We start from the raw sequence: 25,771 nt of genomic DNA, 5'->3' as shown, positions 1-25,771 counted from the left end.
AAGCTTTTGAGAAGTTTTATTGTGAAATATTAGATTTAGAAAAAGGTACAAAATGTCAACAGTTGGATGTGTACAAGTACAGTATTTCAAGTCTATACATGTGAACAGCTTAACAGGTTCACCTCAGAATGCATATTTAGACCAATACAATCTAAAAAGGACTGTAATTACAGGCTATTAATACATAAATAGCTTGAGCCAAAATGATCCACACTGGTAAATGCTAATAGCTGAAAACAGGCTAAAAAGCACAATACAGCACACCATAGTATCTCCTTACAGGTCCACATTTAAAGAATTAGCTCATTATGTCAATACACTATGGATCTGGGACTGGGACTCAATTGCTAATACAATGGAAATAATTTTAAGTGATAAAATAAAGTCATGGGATACAGAGAGGGCATTTAATCAGTGCTAAATACTGTGAACCCCCTAAAAGATTTTAGCAAAGTTTAATTATTTAGATTGATTTTTCAATTTTCAATATTACCTACAAAAGTGGGAAGGGGCACCTTTCCTTTGCAGCAGCTCCAAAAAAGGTGTAAAACTACTACACATCTTATTTTAGAACCATAATAATCATGGTGGATTGTCAAATGAATATAACCAGAATATAAAACATTAAAATCTGTGATAAGAAGGCAGTATCTAGCATTGTTCAAAGTACTGAAATTTATGAAGAACATTACATGAGGATCTCATAAAAATAAACTGCTTTTATTCTTCCAAGTCTTACAGATTCAGTCTTGCTATCACTTGAAAATTACCCTAGATTATGTTTTCAAATTTGGAAAGGAATTGTTTTATATTACTTTCTAATGAATAACCATAGGAATAATCTACTGAAACATGAGTCATATTACAAACAATTACAATTATCTTTGTTCTGAGAAAAGATGACCTTTGATGAGATTCATAATCATTGCTTGCTTAAAAACAAAACTTTCCAAAATTGACAAATAATCAGTTGCCTTCAAACAAATTTACCCTGCTCATAAATCCCTAAGAGAAAGAACTCTTCCACTCTATCCAATATATCTAGCAATACCTGATGCTTTAAAATTTAACTACAAGTCTGAACTGGCATATATTAAGTAGGCCATCAATTCCATTACAGGCTGAAAACCCATGGATCAGAATATAATTAGTCAATAACTTCCCATAACCTATCCCACCCTACCTTAACATTTTATAGACAATTTTAAAGACTCTTATATAATTTTCTTATAAATAGTACCTGAATCTTATACAAGATTCCAATTTATTCAAAGATAGTCACAGATTGATTTAAAAGTTATTTAATTTTTCCAGATTTGCTTTAAACTTACAAATTAAGTATGGTGTACATAAATATTAACTTAGATAACCACATGTTATGAGGAAAGCAGGTATATGGACCACTGCAGAAAAATTATAAATTTCTAAAGTTTTTTATAAAAAAAATAGAACAAAACATGTAACTTATAAAATATGAACATGAAGCCATATCACATAAAAATAAAATTACTCTATCAGAAGTGATTTAAAATTAAATCTTTAGGGAAGTATTTTGACTAATTCAATGAATTCAATGACCAACAACTTCCCATATTACACAGAAACAAACCACAAAATCATCTAAAGTTTATATGCATTATCAGTTCTTAATGCAACCTCAAACATTTTACTAGCAAGTTGGATTTCCTTTTGAAATAGGCTTCTGTACATATGCATTTATATACAAACATTTATTAAACATGATTTTAAAACAACTATGTACAAAAGATCAACATTCCTATAAATAAAAACATTAAGTGGCAAAAAGGCACTTGTAAGTAAAAATCCACAGTTTATACAAAACAAAACACTTTTAACCTTGGGTACTGTACAATAAACATTAATTCCTATACCAATAATGAAAATACTAGTATACTAATGTTATGTAAATTTAAAAACATATTTACATATTCTCTGAAGTTCATTTAATAAAAGCACCATGATTCTTCTCTCCTAAATTAATGTTGATGCAAAGTGAAAACACAATCACCAAAAAAACCAGTGTTCATAATTTTCCTTGTTTAAAAGCTTTTGTATTTTTAAATTGGAAAACTGTTTATTTGAAATTTGCATGGTGTAAAACAAAAAAACAAAAACAAAAAACCCTGCTGCTATGATTTCTTAAAAACATACCTACTCTATTATTGCATGTTACATTTTATAAAAAGCACTACTCATGCACTCCTTTACAACTGTTTAATACTATTGCTGGCAAAAAAGTTCCTGGATATCAAATAATAAAAAGTTACTTCAAACCAGTTGAAGTTTTATTTGGATGTTTTACAACTTAAAAATGCTTATCAGTTACAAAAGTGAATAGGAAATATGCCAATTCATTTGATGTGCAAAAATATTTTTTCACTACACAGAATTTAAGCGTTTTACTGAAATTTTTTCAAATTTACATTTTCAGCAGAAACATTAAATCAAAACTTTCTCAAGGAGATGTTAGTATACTTCCACTTTTGTCAAACTTTTTACCCTTTGACAATGCAGCAACCTGTTTGAGTAGTTCTCTGTTTTTGGCCTGTGGGAGACAAAAACATTTAAAAGATTTAAGATTAACAATATTTGAAATATTAAGACATGCTGAAGACTACTACTTCAATTGTTTTTTTCATGTACAGAACATGATTTCATTGAAACACTAACAATTAAATAAGTATACTTAGATTCATCTCTTTATCTATGGCTATGTAGATGGGAAATTATAGATTGGTTTGTAAATGCCAATATTAATATAATTGTTGATTGAGGATATAATCATTTACAGAAAACAAGGCAACTTAAAGTGAATCTGCTTAAAAGAGTCAACATTTTATTATTTTTATTGATTTTACAGAGGAAAGGAGAGAGAAAAACATCAATGATGAGAATGATTTATCGCTGCCTCCTACATGCCCCCTTATGGGGATCAAGCCAGCAACCTGGGCATGTGCCTGACTGGACATTGACGCTTAACCACTGCGCCTCACTGGCCAGGGTGAGAGTAAACATTTTAAATAGGAAAAAAAAGTCTGGATCTTAATTCTAAAAACATGAAGGGAAAAGTTTTATTTTATGATGAATAAGATCAAATGACTCAAGTGATGATCTGTGGAAGGACTATTTCCCTACGAACTATACAAACAAAGCCTTTTATTTGATGTTCGCCAATTAACAGAACAAGCTTAAGAAGTCCTTTTTGCAAAATGTGGTCTTTACTACAATACTTTGCCATAAAGACTCTCACCTTAATGATATTCAATTCTTAAAAAAATACCCATCAGAACCACCCTTCCTAATCTTATTTTTGTCCTGTAAATTGCCAAACATTTTGTGCTGGCTTTGATATAATTGGAGCAGTTATCATTTTAAGTTTCATGAAAGGCTGAAGTTTTTTTCAAAGATTCAGAATTTCACATTGTCATCTATCTGAACTGAATTTTCATTTCATTCAAATGGTCATCAAGGAAAGACACTATCCTTGAGCCAATGTGCGGTGACATATTTTGACCGTCTCCCTATGTAATCTCCTGACTATGGAAATGTAAATAATAAGGATTTTCCATATACCGTATACAAATACATTAATGATCAGATACTTTTGGAGCTTTTGAGCCAAAATAGTTTGAAATCTGAGCACTGTCCTAAAATTTTAAAAGATATCCTTTGGTTATATTTCCAAATCATTTTCCTTCACAAGTCTCAAGAGTTATTATTTAGGTAGACTCCATTTTAACCTCAGTGGTTCATCTTCTACTCTAACTTTAGCCTTTCTTCAGCAACATAACACCCTGCCTTCTCTGCATACCATCTTAAAAGCAGTTTCATAAAACAGAAACCTTTGCAGGCTTTGTGCTTTCACTCCCCCACTCTTTCCCAATCAAACTCTCCCAAATTAAATACCTATGACCTCCAAAATGCAAATATCTTAGAGCAATCTTCATTTGTAAGTCAAATGTTTTTTTCATGTTCGACTCCATAACAGCATTTCTCTTTTCTTGGTTGTTTAATATTTAAGGTGGTAATTAAGAATTTCAAATTTAGGAAATGATCAAAAATTTAAAACGGCCTTGACTGGTTTGGCTTAGTGGTTAGAGCGTCGGCCTGCAGACTGAAGGGTCCCAGGTTTGATTCCAATCAAGGGCAACTACCTTTGTTGCGTAGCTGATCGATATTTCTCTCTCATCGATGTTTATAATTTTCAATATATATTATTCAGTCTCCTAATCATGTCACTAATACAGGCGTTCTCAAACTTTTTAAAGTGGGGGCCAGATCACGGTCCCTCAGAGAGCTGGAGGGCCGGACTATATGAACTACTAATTCCTACTGTAACACCTTGGCTGCGCTCACTGCCCCAAAAACCTGGCGGGCCGGATCAGACTCCTCTACAGACCGCATGTGGCCCGCGGGCTGTAGTTTGAAGACCCCTGAAATAAATTCAGTTTCTCTATCTCTCTCCCTTCCTCTCTGTAAAAAATTGATAGACTATATTAAAAAAGAGAATTTAAAAGGATTTTTATTTTTCCTTAAAACTAATTTGAGAAATTCAGAGGACAAATCATTAAGAATGCCTAACATTTAGTGATCACAATCAACTGCTTATTACTCAGCTGACCAGTCCCAGTCAAATGTAGTGGGTTTTACTTGTTTCTTCCTTTTTTTAAATCAAATTTTTGAGGTGACATCTTACCTAATAAAAGAGGAACTTTCAAATTAACCATCATTTCACTACACCCATAGCCAATCAGAGTACACAAATTTACCCAACAAAGATGGAGGTTAATTTGCATATGCAAGCACGGAGTGGTGTGAAGCCTGCTATGGGGGGAATGGGGGTGATGGAGGGAGCTAGCTACTGGACTGGTACTCCGGATAGAAGCAAGGACTTGCCGGCTCCAGGTGGCCGGGGAGCGGGGACCTGCTGGCTCCCGGGTGGCTGGGAGTGAAGCCAGGGGAAGGCAGGCCTATTCTTGCACGAATATCATGCAATGGCCTCTAGTCTATAATAAAAGGGTAATATGCTAATTAGACCGGACAAAGTCGGGGCTGTGAGGGCCGAGGAAGAGGCAGCAGGGCGGCGGGGTCCGAGCCCCTGGCATAAATTTTGTGCATTGGGCCTCTAGTTGGTAATTAAAATTATATTGGTTCCAGGTGTGTAATTACAATTCTATTATACATCATCGGAAAACTGCATTGTGTGTTCACCACCCAAAGTCAAATCTTCCAACACCATATATTTGACCTCTTTTACCCCTTTAACACTTCTCTCCCACCCCCTTTCCCTCTGGTAACCGTATTGTTATTTGTGTCTATGAGTTGTCTTGTCTATTCATTTGTTGATTCCAGTTTTATCATATATCTTATGAGTAAAATCTTGACTTCTTTTGTCTAACTTATTTCCTTAGCATGATATTTTCAAGAGTGATCCATGCTGTTGCAAATGACAGTATTATTTGTTAGCTACAGATTTAATTTATAACTGAAATAGATTTGTGGCTAAAAAAGAAGTATCTTAAGAAACAAATTTTAAAATATAAATTTATGAAGAGCATGAAAAAGGATATGTCTGCAAATTTGCTTCAAAGAGATCTCCATCAGATCTGACAATTATATTTAATATAAAAGCACAGCAAATTATTAAAAAGTTAATCTTCAATTTTTTTCTTCCCAATCAAGAAACAAAAAAATAAGTTTATAATTTTCATATTCTACGTATGAAATACCAGAATATGAAAATCATATTCTGGTATTTCATACTAGAATATTTTGTAATGATAGCAATGTTTGCTTTTAATTCTATAGCAGCTAATTTTCAATATATATTATTCAGTCACCTAATCATGTCACTAATAAATTCAGTTGCCAATAAATTATGTTAAAAAATGCCTTTAAGAAAAATAAATAGTACATCAGTTATTAAATGGAGAAAAGCCCCAAACTGTCTATTCTAATATAGGTACAAAAATATATTTTATAATGCAACATTTAAATATAAACATTTAAAACTTATATAGTAATATTACTTCTTTATTACACACCTTCAAAAATGCATTACATTATTTTAAAACTCTTAAACAAGTTAGTTACAAATGTTTAGAAATGCTGGACTAAAGGAAAGGTTATCTGGATTAGGAAGCACACATATCCTGCTTTGAATTCTGGCTCTGCTACTTATCTGCTATATAATCCTGAGTCTATTTTTTCACATGTAAATAGAAACTTCACCTCCATAACGAGTTGAAAGAACTAAATCCTATATAATAAAAGCCTAATATGCTAAGTGTCCGGTCAACCTTTCAACCAAAGTGTAATATGCTAACGATATGCTAAGGGCACTTAATCGCTTGCTATGATATGCACTGACCACCAGGGGGCAGAAAACCTACTGGCTGACCAGTTGCTATGACATGCACTGACCACCACAGGGTAGATGCTCCGACCTGTAAGTTAGCTTGCTGCTGGGGTCTGGCTGATCAGGACTGAGTGAGATGGATCGAACATACCCTGGAGCTCTCCCGCAGTCCCTCTCCAGACCCAATTGTGCACTGGTAGGGTCCCTCAGTCTGGTCTGCTCCCTCTTGCAATCCAGGACCCTTCAGGGGATGTCGGAGAGCCAGTTTTGGCCCAATCTCACAGGCCAGGCTGAGGGACATTACTGGTGTACTAATTCGTGCACTGGGCCTCTAGTAAATATATAAAACATTTAGCCAAACACAGTAGCTCCTACATAGTAGGCACTCAAATGTTAGTACCCTATCCTCTTTTATCAACTCATCTCCTAAACAAGAGGCAGCTGTTTTGTTATTCTTGATATTTCAGATAATTTAGGGCTGTGGTCTACAAACTGCGGCTCTCGAGCCACAGGCGGCTCCTTGGTCCCTTGAGTGTGGCTCTTCCACAAACTACCATGGCCTGGGCGAGTCTATTTTGAAGAAGTGGCATTAGAAGAAGTTTATGTTTCAAAAATTTGGCTCTCAAAAGAAATTTCAATCGTATGCTGTTGATATTTGGCACTGTTTACTAATAAGTTTGCCAACCACTGATTTAGCCTGTTTGTGGGTGTGGTTTTTTTTGGTATTTGGTGCAATTTTTTCTTGTTATGCTCAATGCTTTTTTTCCCACTTGAAAATTAAAAATGTTTTGAGAGCTATTAGAGCAAGGTAAATTTCCTGCTCAGGGGTTCAGTTTCTTATCACAAAAAGATAAGACAAACAGTTAACTATATTTACTCACCTACCAGTACATGGTTGCTAAAGGGAATGAGATTAAAAGAGGGTATTTAGCTGTAATAGAATGTCTCCAGATATGGGAAAGTGGTCTGATAACAAGGATGAAACTGAAAATCTAAGTAACATGAGATGGTAAGAAAACTTTAGGAGAAATCAAAGTCAAAGTCAAAAGAAAGTACAGTCAAATCCAAGTCAAAAGATATAGGTTTCTATGTCACTTCAGACTAATTAAGTGAACACCGTTTTATACCATATAACAAAGTTATTTTAAAGAGCAAAGAAAGATAGATTATGTAAACTCACATTGAAAATGTCATATTTCTATATAAATATTAGTCACTATTCTCTTATATGAAAACTTAGCTATCGAACAAGAAAGTAGGCTTAAGATGCCAATCAGGTTAAAAGGACAAAGATAGTAAATATACTAAATACTGTAAATACACTAAAAAATCAAACAATAAATTGCTTGACTTATCTTGAACATAAATACTAAGTTTTATCGTATTTAAGTACTGCTCACAGCTTTTCTTTACTTCATTCTGGATTAACTCCAGAGTTTTGGTTTATAACTACACTAAATCAGATCAGAGATCATCATACAGAAGATTTTGTTCCCAGAAAATCATTCAACATTAATAACTGAGAAAAATAAGAGTGTCATAAAACTAATACTTGCTGGTGACGATAAACAATAATGTATAAGAAACCTAATATATGGGCAATCTCTCAGGACAGAGGGAAAAGGGGCAGTTCCATAAATCACCACATTCAAAAAATTACCTGAATGCCTATTATGTACCAGGTTTCAAGCAAGATCTGTATTCAAAATTCTTTGTAATAGTACAAAGAGTAAGAATTAAGAGTAGACAGAGATAAGAGTAGACAATTTGTACTTCAAATTTTAATGTTTTCCTAAATCTAATTCTGATCTTACACAATTTAAGCTATTTATGAATACAAAGCCAAAAGATAGAAATCAAAAATATTCTTTGGTGTTGCATTGTTTAAAAAACAAAAAATAGGGCAATCCTTATTCCCCAAGCTGCACTCTCCCATCAAGGGTCTAAAGCTGTGTGCTGGCATGTGCTATGCTTTTAAAACTTCTGAAAACCCTGCTATCCAAAGATTAATTCTACAATGAAAGACCATAAACCAATAGGATATGTAATTAATTTAATGTGGTCTAATTTCTAAGTTTATGAAACCTAGATGGGAAAAAGCTTGGATACTCTCAATCGCAGTGTGCCAGACATCAGATACTACCTTCTTTGTAACTGTGGTGGCCCTTGGCTTCATCATTCAGTTGTTTGCTATATAAAAATCCTACTGAATATATACAGCATATACTTGTCAGTATATTGAGATTGATCTAGTGCCTTACATCACTGCAAACAATGTGAAGTTCTTCCACTTGAGGCCCCTGAAAATTAGTTTTCTACACCTATCTCCCTTCCCATTATGTGGGAGGAAATAGAAAGAATAATTGCACAATGTACTAAAGACCTTGTTTTCACATATCCAATATTTAATGTTTTGCTTTGCAATGATCACTGTAATGAATCCTCCTCTAACGATTTCATTTGACGTTTAGGCAGAAGTTTTCAAAATTAATATTGAATCCCCTCCCCTATTGAGTGAATTCTTTTAATGTGAGTAGGATTAAGCAATAACTTTTAATTGGAGTAGGATTAACAACTATTGGGAAGTCTAAATCAAAGCTGAAAATGCACCAAATATGCATAAAGTAGGGATACCAATACCTGTCAAAGGTAACGAATACTATTAACAAAGTTTAGCTCTCCTTGTCTAATAGTTTACATAAATAATGCTACTTACCTGAAGTTGTTCCACAGTTTCTTTGTGAGCTTTTTCCATACTGTTCATTTTTGTTCTCAAGTTTGACTCCTGATACTGAAAATCTGCCTTTAGTTCAGTTAACTAATAAAAACAAAAAACATCATATATATGTATATGTGTGTGAGATCATTTTAAATATTCTTTACAATAAACTCACAATTCATTATAAAAACGGAAGATGTTAACAGTGATTTCCTGAGTTTTATAACTTACCTATAATTTGTTTTGTGAAATGACAAATTCTGTCTACGTTAGTATAATTTTAATGTAAAGATAACATTAAACCATCACTAAAACTTTTGAAAAGTTGTCTTTTTGTTTCTATTAAGGGCTTCAGCCCAGCTAATGCGGCTCAGGGGTTGAGGGTGGATCCAGGAACCAAGAAGTCACTGGTTTGATTCCTGGTCAGGGCGCATGCCTGGGTTGTAGGCTGGTTCCCCCATCCCAGTAAGGGATTTGCAGGAGGCAGCTAGTCAATGTTGTTTCTCTCTCATCAATATTTCTGTTCCTCTATTCCTCTCTCTGCCTCTCTCCCTTTAAAAACAACCAACCAAACAAACAAACAAAAAACTGTATTAAATAAATAAAGGGCTTCACTGGACAGTTTGGCAACTGATATGCCAACAGGAAAGCTTAAAGACTAATACCTTGAAAATGCTTCAGTTAAAATGTACTTTATGTTATATGTACACAAAATAAACAATAAAACGAGTTTCAGGTTAAAATAATTTTTCAATGATTAAGAAAACAGTTGCACACAGAAAAAAGTTTCACACAGGGCAAATATAAAAAGAAATGTATTATGAACCAAGAGCTATATTGCTTTCATTTGAAAACATGACGGAATTATGTACTCATTCCTAACTAAAATTTGAGGTAAATAATGGAGAACGAAGCACAGGAAATACAAATTAATAAGAAAGGAAAAGAAGTCCCTTTAAAATTTGGGCTAAACTAGCCGAAACCAGTTTGGCTCAGTGGATAGAGCATCTGCCTGCAGACTGAAAGGTCCCAGGTTCGATTCCAGTCAAGGGTATGTACCGTGGCTGCGGGCACATCTCCAGTAGGGAGTGTGCAAGAGGCAGCTGATGGATGATTCTCTCTCATCGATGTTTCTAACTCTCTATCCCTCTCTCTTCCTCTCTGTAAAAAAATCAATAAAATATATTTTAAAAAAAAATTTGGGCTAAACTAGACAAATGCAAGAAAAACGCAAAGAAGGCAATGTCAATTTTTCATATATATCAATGACACAAAAATAGAAAAATCTCATGACTTTAAACTAAAAAATAAGTTGGAATTATGTAATTCTATTATTAGAACCATGCATAAGAAAGCTCCTGGTTAGTTTTACATGATTTTTACTATGTAAGCTTTAAAGGTTTGCAGGGTGGGTTTTTTTGTTTTGTTTTGTTGGTAATTATCTAACAGCTAGTAAACTGAAAGATGTACATGTACAATAGCCAAAAGAAATTCATGATGTCTTACATTTTTATTTTCTGAATAAAAGCCAATGCTTTTGTCAATTAAAGAATAACTGAATTCTCCTTTTTTTACAGTATAAAGGAATTCCTGTTCCGAAATACCAATTCACATCAGATCAGCTAAAATAATTATTCTCATTATTCTATGAGTTGCCTCTAGATTATGAATTTCTGCAAGATAAGAACCGTTTCTTATTTATTCATCTTTGTAGCCTAATGATCTATATGTGGCTGGCTCTAGAAAGCACTAAAGTGAAATAAATTCAAGAAAATAACTTAGTTGTCTTAGATTTACAAGAAAAACTGCAAATATGTAACTACTTTAGACTTACAATTAATTACTTTCCTTACATCACTGCTAATTCCCATACCCATTAGTGATTTTTAAGAAAAAAGGAACATTAACAAAAGCAGAAAACTGAATGTATGCATTAATATAGAATAATTATGCTAAGAAAAGGAAAAGTAGCTAAAAAAGAGTCAAAATTTCACAATTCATTACTACATGGTTTTGGAATCATTATTCTAGTAAACTTACCATTTTATTTAACCTTTATCTAGGTTAATACAGATATTCCCATCTTAGTGCAATAGAAATGTCTCTAAGATTTTGAACATGAAAAAAATTTTCCATAAAAGCTCACTAATATAAAAAACCTGCAATTAATAAAAAATGATCCTAAAAAATAAGACACTTACAACAATCCTATTTTTCTTATGTCAATCCTAAATTTCCTATACTGAATTTGCTTAAAATAAGGTACAAATGTATTGAAATAAATTTAGATCTGCTAAACTATCAAGGTGTGGGAAAATGTAACATAAAAGTTGTTGAATGCCAGAGGTAAAAGTTAGCTCAGACTGAAGCACTACTATAGATAACTTAGAAATAGATAATTCATGTACCTATTTATAATCAAATTATAATTTTAAAATTAAGGTTTGTAATATTTTCCTACTGCATAAAATAAATGAAATAGAATAAACTAGTCTAAGGACAATAAAACAAGTACAAATGTAGGTTCTACCCTCAAAGATGACAGAGGCTCTATTGAGTCTTAGAACAGTAATAGTAATATGAGCACGTAACACGTGTCAGGAGCTGTAGTAAGTACTTTACATCTTCATTTAATAGTAACAACCATCCCAGGAGATGGCATTAACACTCTCATTTTTAAAATGAGAAAATTGAGACCCAAAAAGGTGAAAACTGTCCGCTCAAGTTCACCTAGACAGTGTCAGAACTTTTCACTTACTGGGCAACATATTTTGATATTTTTTTTTTGTATCTAACTGATATAGTCCCATGATTACTTACTTCCTGCAAAATGATTTTAGACATGTAATTTTATCTTATAATCATTAACTAAAACACAGGAAATTCCCACAAATTTACTTTCACCAGTTATTTTATCTCAACTGAAATAAATACAATTGGATTATCAACAACTATATTCAATTGCTTTCTTAAATCATAAAAATTCACATAATATACCATTTATATCAAATTAATTTCATTAGACCTATTTTAAATTACAGGCTTACTGAAAACTAATGTTCAGAAATTATTATAATTCTAATTAGCTCTCTACTGACTCTTAGAACAAAAATTTGAAAGACTATTTTACCTATCTTCACTAATGGCTTACGTTCCAATTTGGGCTTTTGTTATGTGTCCTACAAGGATCATGTACAACAAACACTACCAGATTATTAAAGAAAGTCTAATAAAATTCACATTTATCAAGCAAGAGTCAAAATAAATATCTTACCAGGCTTCAGTGAACCATGTTCTTACCTTTTTATCTTTTTCTAAAATGGTCTGGTCTCTCTGCTGTAAGAGACGCTTAAGTGACATCACTTCTTCTTTCAGTTGACTTATAAGGACAAAATTGTCTGTTCCCCCACTATCTGCTGACTGATTTATAGAGCTACTAAAAAGAAAGAAACAAAACAGAATTAAATGAAGTAGAAGGAAAATAAGTAAGTGTTCAAATTGCATAAATTAGACAATTCCACAAACATCCTTAAGGCTAATGCAAAAAAATATGTACCTGACAGAAATGGATGCAACTGGCAAATTACCTTACTAATGGCACACATTACATACACCTGCAGAAATATAATTCAGTATTAGCTTTTAGGGGGTCAATACTTCTAGTGTAAAGCAATAGGCAGCCAATTTGTACAGTAACATCAGCAAACTTTTGGCTAATGAACTAAAACAAAGTCACGCTCATAATACTTTACATCTAAAAACATGTTCTAAGCAGGCCAATTTAAAATATCACAATTAGATTTGTGTTTCATTGAAGAATTATTAAGATCAAAAGAATGTTCTCTATTCATATTTGTTTTTCTGTTTTCAAAACCCAAATTTATTTCCCAAATAGAACAACATAGTTCAGTGCCACTTTCTTATTGCCAAAATTAAGTTAAAAAACTTTAACTGATTATGTCTATTCTTCTGGATGACTCAAAGAAGTCAATGTAGAAGATACATGTTTCTGATCTTTCACCTAGTAGTAACTGGCAATCAACTATAACTGTTCAATTAAGTTGGATTTTCGCTAAAAGGAATTAATTTTTACCTATCTCCATTAGATGGCTTAGATTCCAATTTGGGCTTTTTCTTTGGAGTTTCATTCTGAATTGCTGCAGAGGATTTATGGCTGAAACCAAACATTAATAAGAATAATTAGAAGAAAAAGGGCAGAGGCACCAAATGACAAGTTATTCTTCTTCCCCTAAAATATTACCAAACATCATTGATTTTTTTAAAAGCCTAAGTAACAAGGTTAATGGGATATCACATTTAAAAATACTTTTCAAAATACTTCATAAAATATGTTAACATATTTACCTCTGTTTCCACAGTCCCTGCTCTTGTTCTGGACTCAGATTGCTGATTCTGAAAAATATATAAATGGCATCTAATAACAACATTTATTTAATACATCTACATTTAATAACGTTCTTCCCAATGAATTTACATGACATATGTTTATTATAATCTCTTGTTCAAAGGCATATTCAATTAAGCAAATATATATATAGAATAAATCGCATTCTAATAAGATGCATTCTAATCAGATGACTGCTAGTCATCTTAAGTTCTTCAAAAAAGGTACAAAGATAGGGACCGAATTTTATTTTAATGAGGACCTCCAAATTCAATTTACTATAATACTAAGTGTGGGAGGATACGACCATGAAACACCACAAAAAGGATTTATAATTATAAACTCTGAGAATCATCATACTTAGACTGCCCTTACTATTTCAGATAGATTTCTACCTTTAGAGTCAGGGTTTCCTAATAATCCTACATGAAGATTCTTCCATTGGAGTAACTCAAGTTGCTCAAAATAGTGTGTAAAGTTAAACCAGGAAATACCTTAATTTCTTTGTTTCCTTCCTACTTTTCTAAGAACTCTCTCCAAAGTCTCTAGATATTTCTTTAATCAGTACTCTGAAGAAGTCATCCTGAAATATTGGGAAATTTCATAGTAACAACTGCTTTAACTTTTACTTATAATTAGCATTATACCACTTCTCTTTCATAATATCAATATAACCACTTCATAATGCACTATGAATCCTACAAACTTCCCCCCATACTTGCACATTACCCAATTCTTCATTAATCCTTAGTTTACTGACTCAACATGTATAGAGCATCCACTACATATATATTTATACAGAGATGTAGAAGACCTGGGTTGTGTGGCCTTTTGCAAAGTACTTAAAATTCCTTAGTTGATTCATCTACAAAATAGATATAATACATCTGACGATTAATGAGTTATGTGTGTGTGTGTGTGTGTGTGTATATATATATATATATATATATATATATATATATAAATGCATGTTTGTGTATAAATTTTTCTATTGTTTTAGTCCAGAAGTTTTTTTTAAAGCAAAAGTAAAAAGCAAACCATGTTCTTAAAAATCACTTTGAAGTAAATATTAAGTTGAGGAATTAATTTTCTAATCTATATATTTGAATTTTTCCTTATATGTGGCAACGTATGGCAACCTTAAGAAATTGAGTTGCCATTTTATTTTTTAAATGTTCATTATTAGCAGTAGCAAACCATAAAATCACATGTGAATTAATGGCACTATCCAGATTTCAAAGTAAGAATAATCATCCTAATATATAAAGAGCCAAGATGCTTCACGACCTAAACGTCTGGACTGATGACCGAATACCAGGCTAGGGTCCCAGCCGGAGCAGCGGGAGTCAGTCCTGGGTCCCGGCCACCTGCCCACAGCGCAGCGGCAGGAGGGAGTGTGGGAAAGGAGCCATGCTGCACATCAGACTGGCCTCTGGGTCCCTCCCCGCCCACAGGCTCAACTTGCAGGTCTGAGGAACCAGAGCCATGTTGCAATGGGACTGGACCCTACCTGAGGGGTCCAGGATTGTGAGAGTGCAGGCTGGGCTGAGAGGCTCCCCACCTGAGTGCATGGATTTTCATGCTCCAGGCCTCTAGTATTAACAATGATTAAACAGAAATAGAATTCTCATCCTCACTTTCTGAGGTACACCATTTTTGGATCCAGATTGGCCAGAATTTCTTCCCTTCCCCTCTTCCATCACTGTATTTCACAATATGTATGCTCCTCATAATTTTTCTAATCTACTGAACTTAAGATAGGACTCCACAAACTGGTTAGTTACATGTCAAAGGTGTATATCCATCAAATACAAAACAGTATTTGCATTTAAGTAATCATAAGGGAAAAAAGTCAATCCCATCCGCTTTCCCTTTATTTTTGAAATCTGTGATTTTTAAAAGATTAAGTTCCGATCATAGAATTTTATCTTATAAACATACTCTGAGTATGTCCGTTCACATCACACTAAGAACAATTTATCTGTAAAGGACAAAGGATAGGGACACTTCGGCTGAGTCTTAGGAGTAGATCTGCTGGTTATCATTTGTCATTTTTTTTTATTAAAGCAAGAAACAGAAACAGGAAAGATTTATGTTCCTTTGCTCATTGGGATATTCTGATATAGAGACCACAAGATTTCTTCAAAATAGATTAAAAGTCACCATTTGGCCTAGCACTGTTACGTTCAGAAAGCACAACAAAGTAAGGAAAGTGGAAAAATTGCTCCTGAAGTAAAACAACATCATTGTCTCAATAATACCCCATAATCTAATATGTACCTGCCTTGATTTAAAATCAAATTTTAATTGAACCATGATATATTTTAATAGAACCATGTTATATTTTCAATATATCACTAATTGTGTTCCTAACTAATTCATGTTTCCTATAAATAAAATGTAAGTTTTGCCTATCTAGAACTTTAAAGACTCAGAAATTTGGGGGAAAAACAGTGAACTCTTCTGAAAATCTGTATATGATGTTCCTGTATTCTCCATTTAAATAATGTGTTCATGTTTCAATATTCTTGATTTTTCCCTAAGTAAAACCACACTTAAACATCTTTATATCAAACATATTAAGTGTTAAGATATTACTACTATATAACTGCCCACCCACTTTAAATTCAAGGAATTCTTTATATTTGAATAGAGTTGCTATGTATTTTTTAAAAATACAGCAAAGCACCACCAGTTAAAAAAATTACTTCTGCCAGGACCGGTTTGGCTTAATGGATAGAGCGTCGGCTTGGGGACTGAAAGGTCCTGGGTTCGATTCCGGTCAGGGGCATGTACCTTGGTTGCGGGCATATCCCCAGTGGGGGTGTGCAGGAGGCAGCTGATCGATGACTCTCATCGATGTTTCTAGCTCTCTATCTCTCTCCCTTCCTCTCTGTACAAAATCAATAAAATATATATTTTTTTAAAAATTACTTCTTACACTTTGAGAACTTTCAAAACTACAAATGTTTCTATTATGGTCACAAATGGTAGTGTTACAAACAGTTCTCAATAATACTGAATTTGCATTTCCTAGTCACTGATTTGTTTTTAATAAAACAAACTAATGACAACAAAGGTAAATATAATTTTTTTTACAAGTAAAGTCCTAACAATTATTTAAAGAAAAAAAAGAAGAAAGAAAAATTGCCCTGGCCAGGTGGCTCAGTTAGTTGGAATGTGGTCACATACACCAAAAAGATTTCAGGTTCCATCCCCAATCAGGGCATGTATAAGAGGCATCCGATCAATATTTCTCTCTCACATGGATGATTCTGTCTTTTTTCCCTTCCACCTTCCTCCCTCCTCCCTTCCTTTCTCTCTAAAAATTCTTGGGTGAGAATTAAAAAAATAAAATTGCTTTTTTTTTTTTTTTTTTTTTTTTTAAATCATCACCTGCAATCATCACTTGTATTTTGACTCCATAAAATTCCCCAAATGTCCTATCTTTATTATAATGGTAAATAGCTAGATACAGTCTATGTGTATAAATTAAATACATTGAATAAAGTGGGGAAACAACTGTAGACACTCAAGCAGTTTACCATGTACAATGGAAACCAGCACATAGCTAGTATTTGGCATTAAATGCCTGGCAGGATTTTAGAAAACATGACTTCAAAGTACTTACTTGTGATGGCTACTGCTGTGACGATGGTGATGGTGATGATGGTGATGATGATGTTTTGAATGATGCTGGTCTTTCTCCGTAAGAGATGAAGATGATGAATTTGAATGGGCAGATCCCAGGCTCTTCCTTTGTTCTTTTGTCTTCTGTAAAACTCTTTTGTATGATAAAGTACAGAGCCAGCATAATAATTTTCCATCAACCTTTTGAAAGAAAAGATTTGTATTAGATTAATTGCATGTATTAACTGGCCATAGGTGAAACCAAGTAATATAAAGTGCTAAACTTCTAGCTCTATTTACCTCCATCTCTCTCTCTTCTTCTCTTACTTTTACACACACTCACACACAGTGTTAAAAAAAGGAAGAAAAATTAGACTTTTCTGAAACTTGGAAAAATGCTTGTTTGGAGTCATAAAATTGGTCATAAAAGATGATATCTAGACTTCTGTTAGTTTTGAGATATTGTTTACTTTGGAGAGAGAAACTTGTTTTCTTATTACTTTGAAAATTTATAATATACTTCAAAGAAATATTACCAAAACACTAACACTTAAATCACTGTGTAATTACAAAGTATTTTCCCCTACAGCAAAAACTATTTTATAGAAAAAAGGAGAGCTGAATAACATACACAGTGATTCTCATTATTTGCAGATTTCACATTTTTAAATTCATCACCTACTTGCTGAAATTTAGACATAACCCTAAAGTCTACTTGCAGCACTTCCATGACAAACTGTGCACATGCATGGAGCAGCCATTTGTGTAGCTGGATGGCAAACTTTCCCAGCTCAGGCTGAGCAAGGTGAGGATCTATTGCCTTCTCATACTGTAACAAGTGTCCTTCTCATGGTCTAGCAGTGCTGTTTTGTTGCATTTTGGGCTTTTTATTAGTAACTTTACTGATTAAAATGGTTCCCAGGTGTAGTGACTGTGATGTGTTCCTAAGCACAAGGCTGTAAAGTATCTTATGCAGAAAATACATGTGTTAGATAAGCTTCATTCAGGCATAGTTTTAATGCTGTTTGTTATGAGCTCAATTTAATCAATCAACAAAATAAAGATGTCTTTAAACAGAAATATAAACAAAACAAAACAAGATTATGTGCTGATCGCCACATTGTGACTAGAGGCAGAAACCTATTCCTATACTTATCCTTAGAAGCAACAGTTCAATATTTACTAATTAAAAATTTGCAGCAACTTTATAGAATACGAGGCCTGGTGCATAGCTTTGTGCACCAGTGGGGTGCCTGGCCTGCACCCTCTCGCAATCGTGACCCCTTGGGAGATGTCAGATATCAGGTTTTGGCCCAATCACTGCAGGCCAGTCCGAGGAACCCCACTGGTACACGAATCCATGCACTGGACCTTTAATATGCATGTAAGATCTTTGGTTAATTTCCTCCTGCCCCCTCCCCAACCCCCCCATTCATCAGTCTCTCCTATGTTTCCATGCCTGTGCGTTGATCTTCTGCTCCCTACCAGCCAGATACTTAGGCTTTTATGTCTATACTAGAGGCCTAGTGCACGAAATTCATGCACGGGGACAGGGAGAGAGAATTCCCTCAGCCCAGCCTCTGCACCCTCTCCAATCAGGGACCCCTTGGGAGATGTCTGACAGTTGGACATCTCTCTCACAATCCTGCACCTCTGGCTCCTAATCGCTCACCTGCCTGCCAGCCTGGTCATCCTTAACTGCCCCCCACAGCCGGCCTGATTGCTGCCTCTGCTTGGTGGCCTGGTTGCCCTTGACTGTCCCCCACTGCTGGCCAAGTCACCCCAAACTGCCCGGTCACTCCTAATTCCCCCCCAACTTGCTGGCCTGGTTGCCCCCAACTGCCCCCCCTGCTGGCCTGGTTGCCCCCAACTGCACCGCCCCCCACCTAGTTAACCCTAATTGCGCACACACACGCACGCGCGCGCACGCGCACGCACACACACACACACACACACACACCACCAACCTGGTAGCTTCTTGTTGTTCTCCCCCTGCCAGCCCGATCATTTCCAACTGCCCCCCACCATGTGCTGGCCTGGTCACTCCTTGCAAGCCTGGTTGCCCCTCATGGCCCTCTTCTCCACCCTCCCCCGCACCCCCCGCCAGCCTGGTCGCCCAACGCAGCCTGCTGTTCAGTCATTTGGTTGTCCCTCACTAACACTTCTGCCAGCCTGGTTGTAGGCAGCCATCTTGTGAGGGTATGAGGGTCAATTTGCATATTACCTCTTTATTATATAGGATATAATACTATGAAAAAGAGAATCACTTGTACGTGTCAAAGGAGAAGAAAAGAGACTTCTTTCCAAAATTACTAAGAGTAAAACTATAAAAATAAATTAATTTCAACTAATCAACATCGATCTACATATGATGCAAAAAGGAGAGGATGCATTGTTCCTACACTTTCATGTAACTACCTGCTTTCAGGGAGCCAACGAATACAACAACTTTCACTCATGTAGTGGTCGGCAAACCACAGCTTGCGAGCCACGTTGCCACTCTGTTGACTAATAAGTTTGTCGACCACTGCTAGGGGAAAACACTTAAAAAATTTTTTAATAATGTACTAATGTCTTTAACCTGAAGCCAAAACTTCTGGGTAAGAATAATGCCTTAGCAGTGGTCGGCAAACTCATTAGTCAACAGTATGGTAAGCCGTAGTTTGCCAACCACTACACTAGTATATTAGTTATGACTTCCATTTGTTTGGTATTTTATTTAATTTCTAGAATATGTCATAACATAAATAAAACATACCTTTCTTCTTCCTTCTTCCTTCCGATCAAAAGCACACTGTTGTTTGCACTGTTCACAGGTCTGAGGTGGTCCATATTTCTTTTCTGAATTTGTGCAACGCTGACATTTCGTACCAATAAATGCTGCAATTATGTTACAGTACTGGCAAGGCTTAGGCTGAAAAACAGATATATTTTTCTTAACTGAGACATTTAAAAATGTTAAAAATTTGCTGCACAAAATATAACCAATGTACAATTTCTGGAATTAAGAAAAATAATAGGTTAAAAAAATTTTTTTTGGTTAAATACAGCAAGTTCTCAGTTAACATCGATGATGTGACTTTAAGTGAAACAATGTATATGAAAACCATATGGTAAAATGTCATATTCAATGACATTTCATAGTGTTTATGATGTTTCTATTAATTTAATGAAACTTATTTCTAGTTATAAAACTTTGTTACTCTATTGAATAGTTAAAAAAGACCATGAGAAATATTTATGATTTGCAATGTATGTTATATAATACACAAACTATAGGGGTAAAAGGTGTTAAAGAATGAAAATAGAAGTACAGACAGAAAATTTTCATGTATCCAGTATTTAGGGAATAAATTTCTACTAATTTAATATCTTGGTTAGGTTAATCACTATACCATTTATTCAGAAAACATTTATACAGGTACAAACGATACAAGGAATGTACACTATAGGTGATTTTCAACTTTAAAAAATTGGCATACACATACCTTGATTTTCTTTTGATATTCAAAAAACAATTAAGGATTCTGTAGAACATTAAGGCCTACACTTTGACTAATCATGGCTGTAATAGATCAATAATGATTATAATATGCAGGTATTAGAATAATGTCATGACTTTTAATAAATGCCTGAATTATGCTGCTACATAAACATTGTTGAAGGTTCTGAAGGGAAGAAACCATGGCTATGCTAACTTTATCAGTAAGTTCATTCTCCATAACCAGTTTATTTTTTTAATCTTTAATGAATAAGTAATATTTGAATCTTTAATAACTTTCACCCTGTATTTCAATATATATGAAACATGCACACATGACTGTTTTTAGATACTGTCATCTTCCCCAAAGACTGTCTATAGAAAATTTATCCTGAAATATTTTGAAATGTTGAAATATTTAAGAACTACATATATATTTAAAAGGCCCATCTTTGTGTAAAACATTAATTGACCAGTGACAGTAACATTAAATGAAAATTAATAACATACTTACCGTGCCAAACTGCTTCACATTTTGAGCACACTTCTTACAGATTGTATTAGTTTTGCTGAAAAGGAAATTGTAGGTGATCAAATTTATGTAGTTTTCTGAGATAACAGATATGATGTTGAATTAAAACAGATAAAGAGTACAACTTGCTTTAGTACCTAAAACTCACTCTAAAACTCACAATTTTAAAAATACACAAACATAAGAATCTTTTTAGGGTTATCTATTATTCAAATTTACTCCTCTTCCATTACCTGAAGGCAGTGACTGGTGTGCTGCAAGAATTTTTAAAACATTCGATACCTGACTACTTAGCCAGAGGCACTCACCTCTCTTCCCTTAGATTGACAAATAAAAAAGTAACAGCCAACACAAGAATAACCGTCCAATGTAAATGAATCAAAATAAAACTTTTTTTGTCAGATAGGCAAAAATTATCTTTTTGGGTGTGCCATAGATTCTAATTAGAGTTTTAATAATTAGTTCACATGTGCCATGAGATGAAAAAGGTTGAAAATCAATGACTTAAGATAAATGTTATATATACATTTTCTTTGTGCATTTTTGGTATCTTGTTGCAAAACCTTCACACATGCCACTATTTATGCAGAGCATTGTAAGTCAGTGCCTACCTAGCCTTCCACTGGGCCTTCACACCAATTTAAGAAAAAATTACTGTTCTTCTCCTAGGTTACTTACTCTCTTATGTGTACTCTAATTTTCTAACAAGAACCATCCTATTAAAAAGTACTCTTGGAAGATAGCTGGTAACATTATATAGACCTTCCCTCAGGTCCATGTCAGCACTAATATTATGCTATTTTTTAAACTTACCAGTATGTGCTTATATTTGAATATTTTGTTTATTTGAATATTTTGTTAGCAAGGCTATACATTTTCCTATACAATAATTTATTTCCTTGCGTTCAAACGTCTAAACAATAGCCATTAATTTTTTGTCAACATTCTCTGTTCCACAAATTATCATTTAAGAAGCTAAACCATTTTTTAAAAACACTTTAATATGAATGTGAAGTTACAACCCCCAAGTATTCCTTACAGACAATAGCTTTATCAAAAAGCATCATACAAACCTCTCTTGTTGAAATTCTGATCTGCAGTAAGTACATTTTACAATAGGATGCGCAATCCGACATTCCTGTAATAAGACAGTGAATCAATCAGTATCTACCTCCAAGTCTCAAGTTTTACTTTTCTGGTTTAAAATTATTATCTAACCTAGTCAATGTCTAAAACATCAATAAGATTTATTATCCCCCAACTCAGACAATTGGGCGGTTCATTACACAAGAGGTGTAACCCCTTAGGGAAGTCATAGGTGTCTTTGTCTGTATTAGATGTGGGGAGGGGGGTATGCTAGTGATAAATTAAGAAAGCTGTCAGGGCCACTTCAAGCGTCGCTTAAATGTGAAACTACTTATTATTTTACACCGTTGCTCACAGACAGCATCCCGGCTTTAATGGGATGGGAGGAGCTCCAAATCATAGAGCATTCTGTTCCCAAGCTAGTCGCTTCGCTTTCCTGGACAGGGAAGGAGGATGCCATCAGCTTTGCTGCTTCAGGTTCCTAGCAAGAAAGTGCAAAAACCGTCCCCGGCCCCCCGGTGGAAGGAGAGGACAAACCAGGCAACGGAGGGGGGGGGGGGAAGCAAAAAAAACAAAACAAAACAATAACGAGATGAAAACATCTCCACCCCAGGTCTCTGCGGCACAGACAGGTGGCTGTCTCGGTCAGCCCCACCCCTGAGACCCCTAAATATTGTTGGGGCCCGGACCCCTCCTGGGCCGCCTGGAGGAGGGCAGGACTGCCTTCCTCTCCGGGGCCTTTCTCAGCTGGTGCCCAGGTCACCCACCAAACGGGTCCCCGGGCGAGGGGGCGAGGGCTCCAAAGCCCCAAGGCGCCGGCAGAGCGCGCGGGGCTGCATGCAGTTCACTGGGCACCCAGCTGGCCCGAGGGGAACCCCGCCCGCCCGCACGCCCGCCGCCCGGCGCCCACGGACCTTGCAGAGCTGCTGGCCCTGGGAGAGCTCCTCGAAGGGGTAGCGCTGGGTGCACTTGGTGCAGGCGTACAGGGCCGAGGCCGCCATCCTGCTCCTCGGTCTCCGCCGCCGCCGCCGCCCGCTCCGAGGCGGGGCCCTACGGGGAAGTCCGGCGCTGCCGCCGCCCGGGCCGCGGGCTCCTCCTCCGCCCCCTCCCCCTACCTTAAGCCCACCGAGGGCCTCGCCCGGGGAGCTCGAGCCCCTGTGGACGCCGCCGTCTCCCTCCGCCTCCACTTCCGCCCCAGCCCGCCCAGTGACGCCGTCCCAGTCGCTCCCGCTCAGGCCCCGCTAAGCGGCGGAGGGAGACGGAGCGGGTGGCTGGCTGCGGAGTAGCTGCGCGGCAGAGGATCCGCTTCCTCCTTGGCCCCCCTTCCCCGCCCCTGATTAGCCGGGGGAGCTTCTGCGTCACTCGGCCGCTCCTCCCAACCCCTAACCCCGACGACGCAGGGAGCTCCCACAAAGGGAGGAAGTCGCCGGCCAATCACCGCCTGACGCTCTGGGCGCGGGAAAAGCCGCTTTAAACCCGCCCCGCCCCCAGGCCCGGGTCGCGGCGATTTCCGGCAGCCAGTCTGAGGTTGGGGGGGAGCTCCCGGGTCCAATTGGGCAAGGGTTCGCGAAGGTTTACGCTCTGCCTCCACGCCCCTTCCTTCGGCTGGTATTGGATCAGATCGTCAAGCCCCGCCTCACCCTGCCTGCTATTGGCCAAAAAGGTGAGTACTTCACCTGGACTGGCGTCCCGGAGCCAAGCAAACGCCCTCCTTGGCCTTTAGTCCAAGAGAACCGGTGCAGGGTTTGAACTCCGCATTCGCCTTAACCCAAAAACGGTGATTCGATTCAAGTGCCTCAGGAGACAAAACGAGCCCTCGCCCACCTCTCCGCCGGCAGACGGCTGGTTCGCCCTCCGAGCCGTCTAGCAGCCGCCGCGTTAGCGCCGCGGCGTTCTCGGCAACGCGCTACCTTGTGACGTCACGGGGAAAAGGCGGATTCGCTCCTGCTCCCGGAAGACGCCCGCCTTTTTGATTGGCTGTTGCAGACGCCCGTTAGTGCGTGCGGCCCTCTCCGTGTGCGCGCTCGGCGTGGGCGTCCCTGTGGGGGTGTGCGGCAGGGGTTTCCAGACCCGGCGCCTGCAGCCCCTTCCACCTGGGGCTCGGCTGAGGGTTGCCCTCGGCCGGCGTCTCCCGGACTTGGAAGGACGGCAGCAGAACCAGCCCGCTCCGGGGCTGCGGGGTCCGCAGGGCACACAGGAAGATGGCGGCAGCATCGGTCTCGACGACTTCTGGGTCTCAGTTCTCCCCGGTAAGAAGCGGGTGACCTGCGCCTGGGCCCCAGGTCGGTCCCGGTGCCTCTGCTCTTCTCATCCTCCAGAGCGCTCTCGGCCCCGCGCGTCACCGCATCCTGGGGGACGGCGAAGGGCGCCTGAAGCCCCGTGCTACCCCCCCCCCAACCCCCCCCCCCCCATGCCCCCTGCTCTTCTGCGAGGCTGCACCCTCCCATTAGAATAGGCCCCGCCCGTGTCTACCTCCCACGGCCCCTAACCTGCAGCCCCGGAGCACAGCCTTGACCCGCCAGGGTGACCGTGTCCACAGCTGTATGGCGAAAACATTGCTCAATTGGTCACGTGGGTGTAACGGCCCCTCTAGGAATCTTGCCCAAACCAGGTAGGCGCCCTGGCCGGCCGGCCTAATTGGCAGCTATGGAACAGACCGCAATCCGGAGTGCATGGCCAGCCCTTGTTTAAGCCGCTTCCTTTGACTGCAATGCCCCGCTCTGGGTTTATCCTAAACCAGAGCTCCCGCTTCCTACCTCCCACCGAATGGCTGACTTCGACGTGTCAATGCCCTTTTACAGAAGCGACACGGGGGAGCTGATCTTAATTATTGTTTTTGCCTCCACGCGGGCCGCCCTCCGGTTAAGTCACTAATACTTGTTGGAATGTCGCACATGCGTGTTGGAAGCGGCTGCTTTGGGAATACTGTAAATAAGCAGTACACATGAGGAGGCCCGAGTTAGAGCCATTCTCTCTCAATTAGCAAATGCTGAGTGCTTCGCATAGCTTTAGGCTCTATGATTAAGCAGATAAACAGGATAGAGTCCCTGTTCGGAAGCAGCAAAGCGCTGAACGGAAACCACACGGTAATTAGATGATTGCACTGGAGAGGTTGACCAATGCTACCATACTGGAATAACCTAGGGAACAGTGATTAGCAGTGCTTAGGTTTAAAGACAGTTTCCTAGAAGGGAAGATGGAGCAAGCTGGATGATGAAGGGGTTTCTAAGTGCTTGTTACAAGAAGAGACAAAGGGACCACAGGTACCCGTGTTTCCCCGAAAATAAGACCTAGCGCATGGAAAGATAAGACACCCCCTGAAAATAAGACCTAGCACAACTTTGGAAGAAAAAATTAATATAAGACACTGTCTTATTTTCGGGAAAACAGGGTATTTGGGGTATGTGCCAAGAGAGTAGGTACTCCGTAAAATTGAAATAATTTGGGATGAAACAGAAATGACTAAAATTAAGTAGTAGTGTAGGGGTAGAATTGTATTTAGATGAATTATAAAAGTAGGTTTAAAAAAAAAAAAAGGA

The 25,771-nt window shown here is 37.4% G+C and overlaps 2 protein-coding genes across 9 annotated transcripts in view; one reads left to right on the top strand and one right to left on the bottom strand.

Moving 5' to 3' along the window:
* Positions 1-24,446, bottom strand: FAM76B (family with sequence similarity 76 member B; the record flags this gene model as incomplete). Of its 7 annotated transcripts, none has more annotated exons than XM_084895406.1 (11): positions 1-2,566; positions 9,096-9,197; positions 12,399-12,534; positions 13,192-13,272; positions 13,464-13,511; positions 17,135-17,334; positions 19,892-20,047; positions 21,129-21,183; positions 22,220-22,284; positions 23,909-23,994; positions 24,143-24,446. In XM_084895406.1, 11 exons carry the CDS (start codon positions 24,444-24,446, stop codon positions 2,477-2,479), a joined length of 1,323 nt encoding a protein of 440 aa, XP_084751532.1. In that variant the 3' UTR covers positions 1-2,476. The 7 variants fall into 7 exon arrangements, 6 of the variants coding, with proteins under 6 accessions (XP_084751532.1, XP_084751533.1, XP_084751536.1 ...); XM_084895407.1 differs by having other exon boundaries at positions 12,399-12,531; XR_014795993.1 differs by lacking the exon at positions 1-2,566 and adding an exon at positions 12,655-12,712 and having other exon boundaries at positions 12,399-12,531.
* The window catches only part of CEP57 (centrosomal protein 57), a 41,059-nt gene continuing 39,634 nt past the window's right edge, over positions 24,347-25,771 (top strand). The window contains exon 1 of one of the 2 annotated variants that reach the window (XM_084895397.1): positions 24,347-24,481. In XM_084895397.1, coding sequence (XP_084751523.1) covers positions 24,434-24,481 — 48 coding nt within the window. In that variant the 5' untranslated portion in view covers positions 24,347-24,433. Of the gene's footprint in view, positions 24,515-25,771 lie in introns of both variants that reach the window. The other variant, XM_084895398.1, reaches the window with a different exon arrangement.

The sequence above is a fragment of the Pipistrellus hanaki genome, assembly GCF_964339955.1.
Source record: "Pipistrellus hanaki genome assembly, chromosome: 9".
NCBI classification, from domain to species: domain Eukaryota; kingdom Metazoa; phylum Chordata; class Mammalia; order Chiroptera; family Vespertilionidae; genus Pipistrellus; species Pipistrellus hanaki.
The sequence above is the reverse complement of the archived record's forward strand: the minus strand, read 5'-3'. Positions and strand labels throughout refer to the sequence as shown.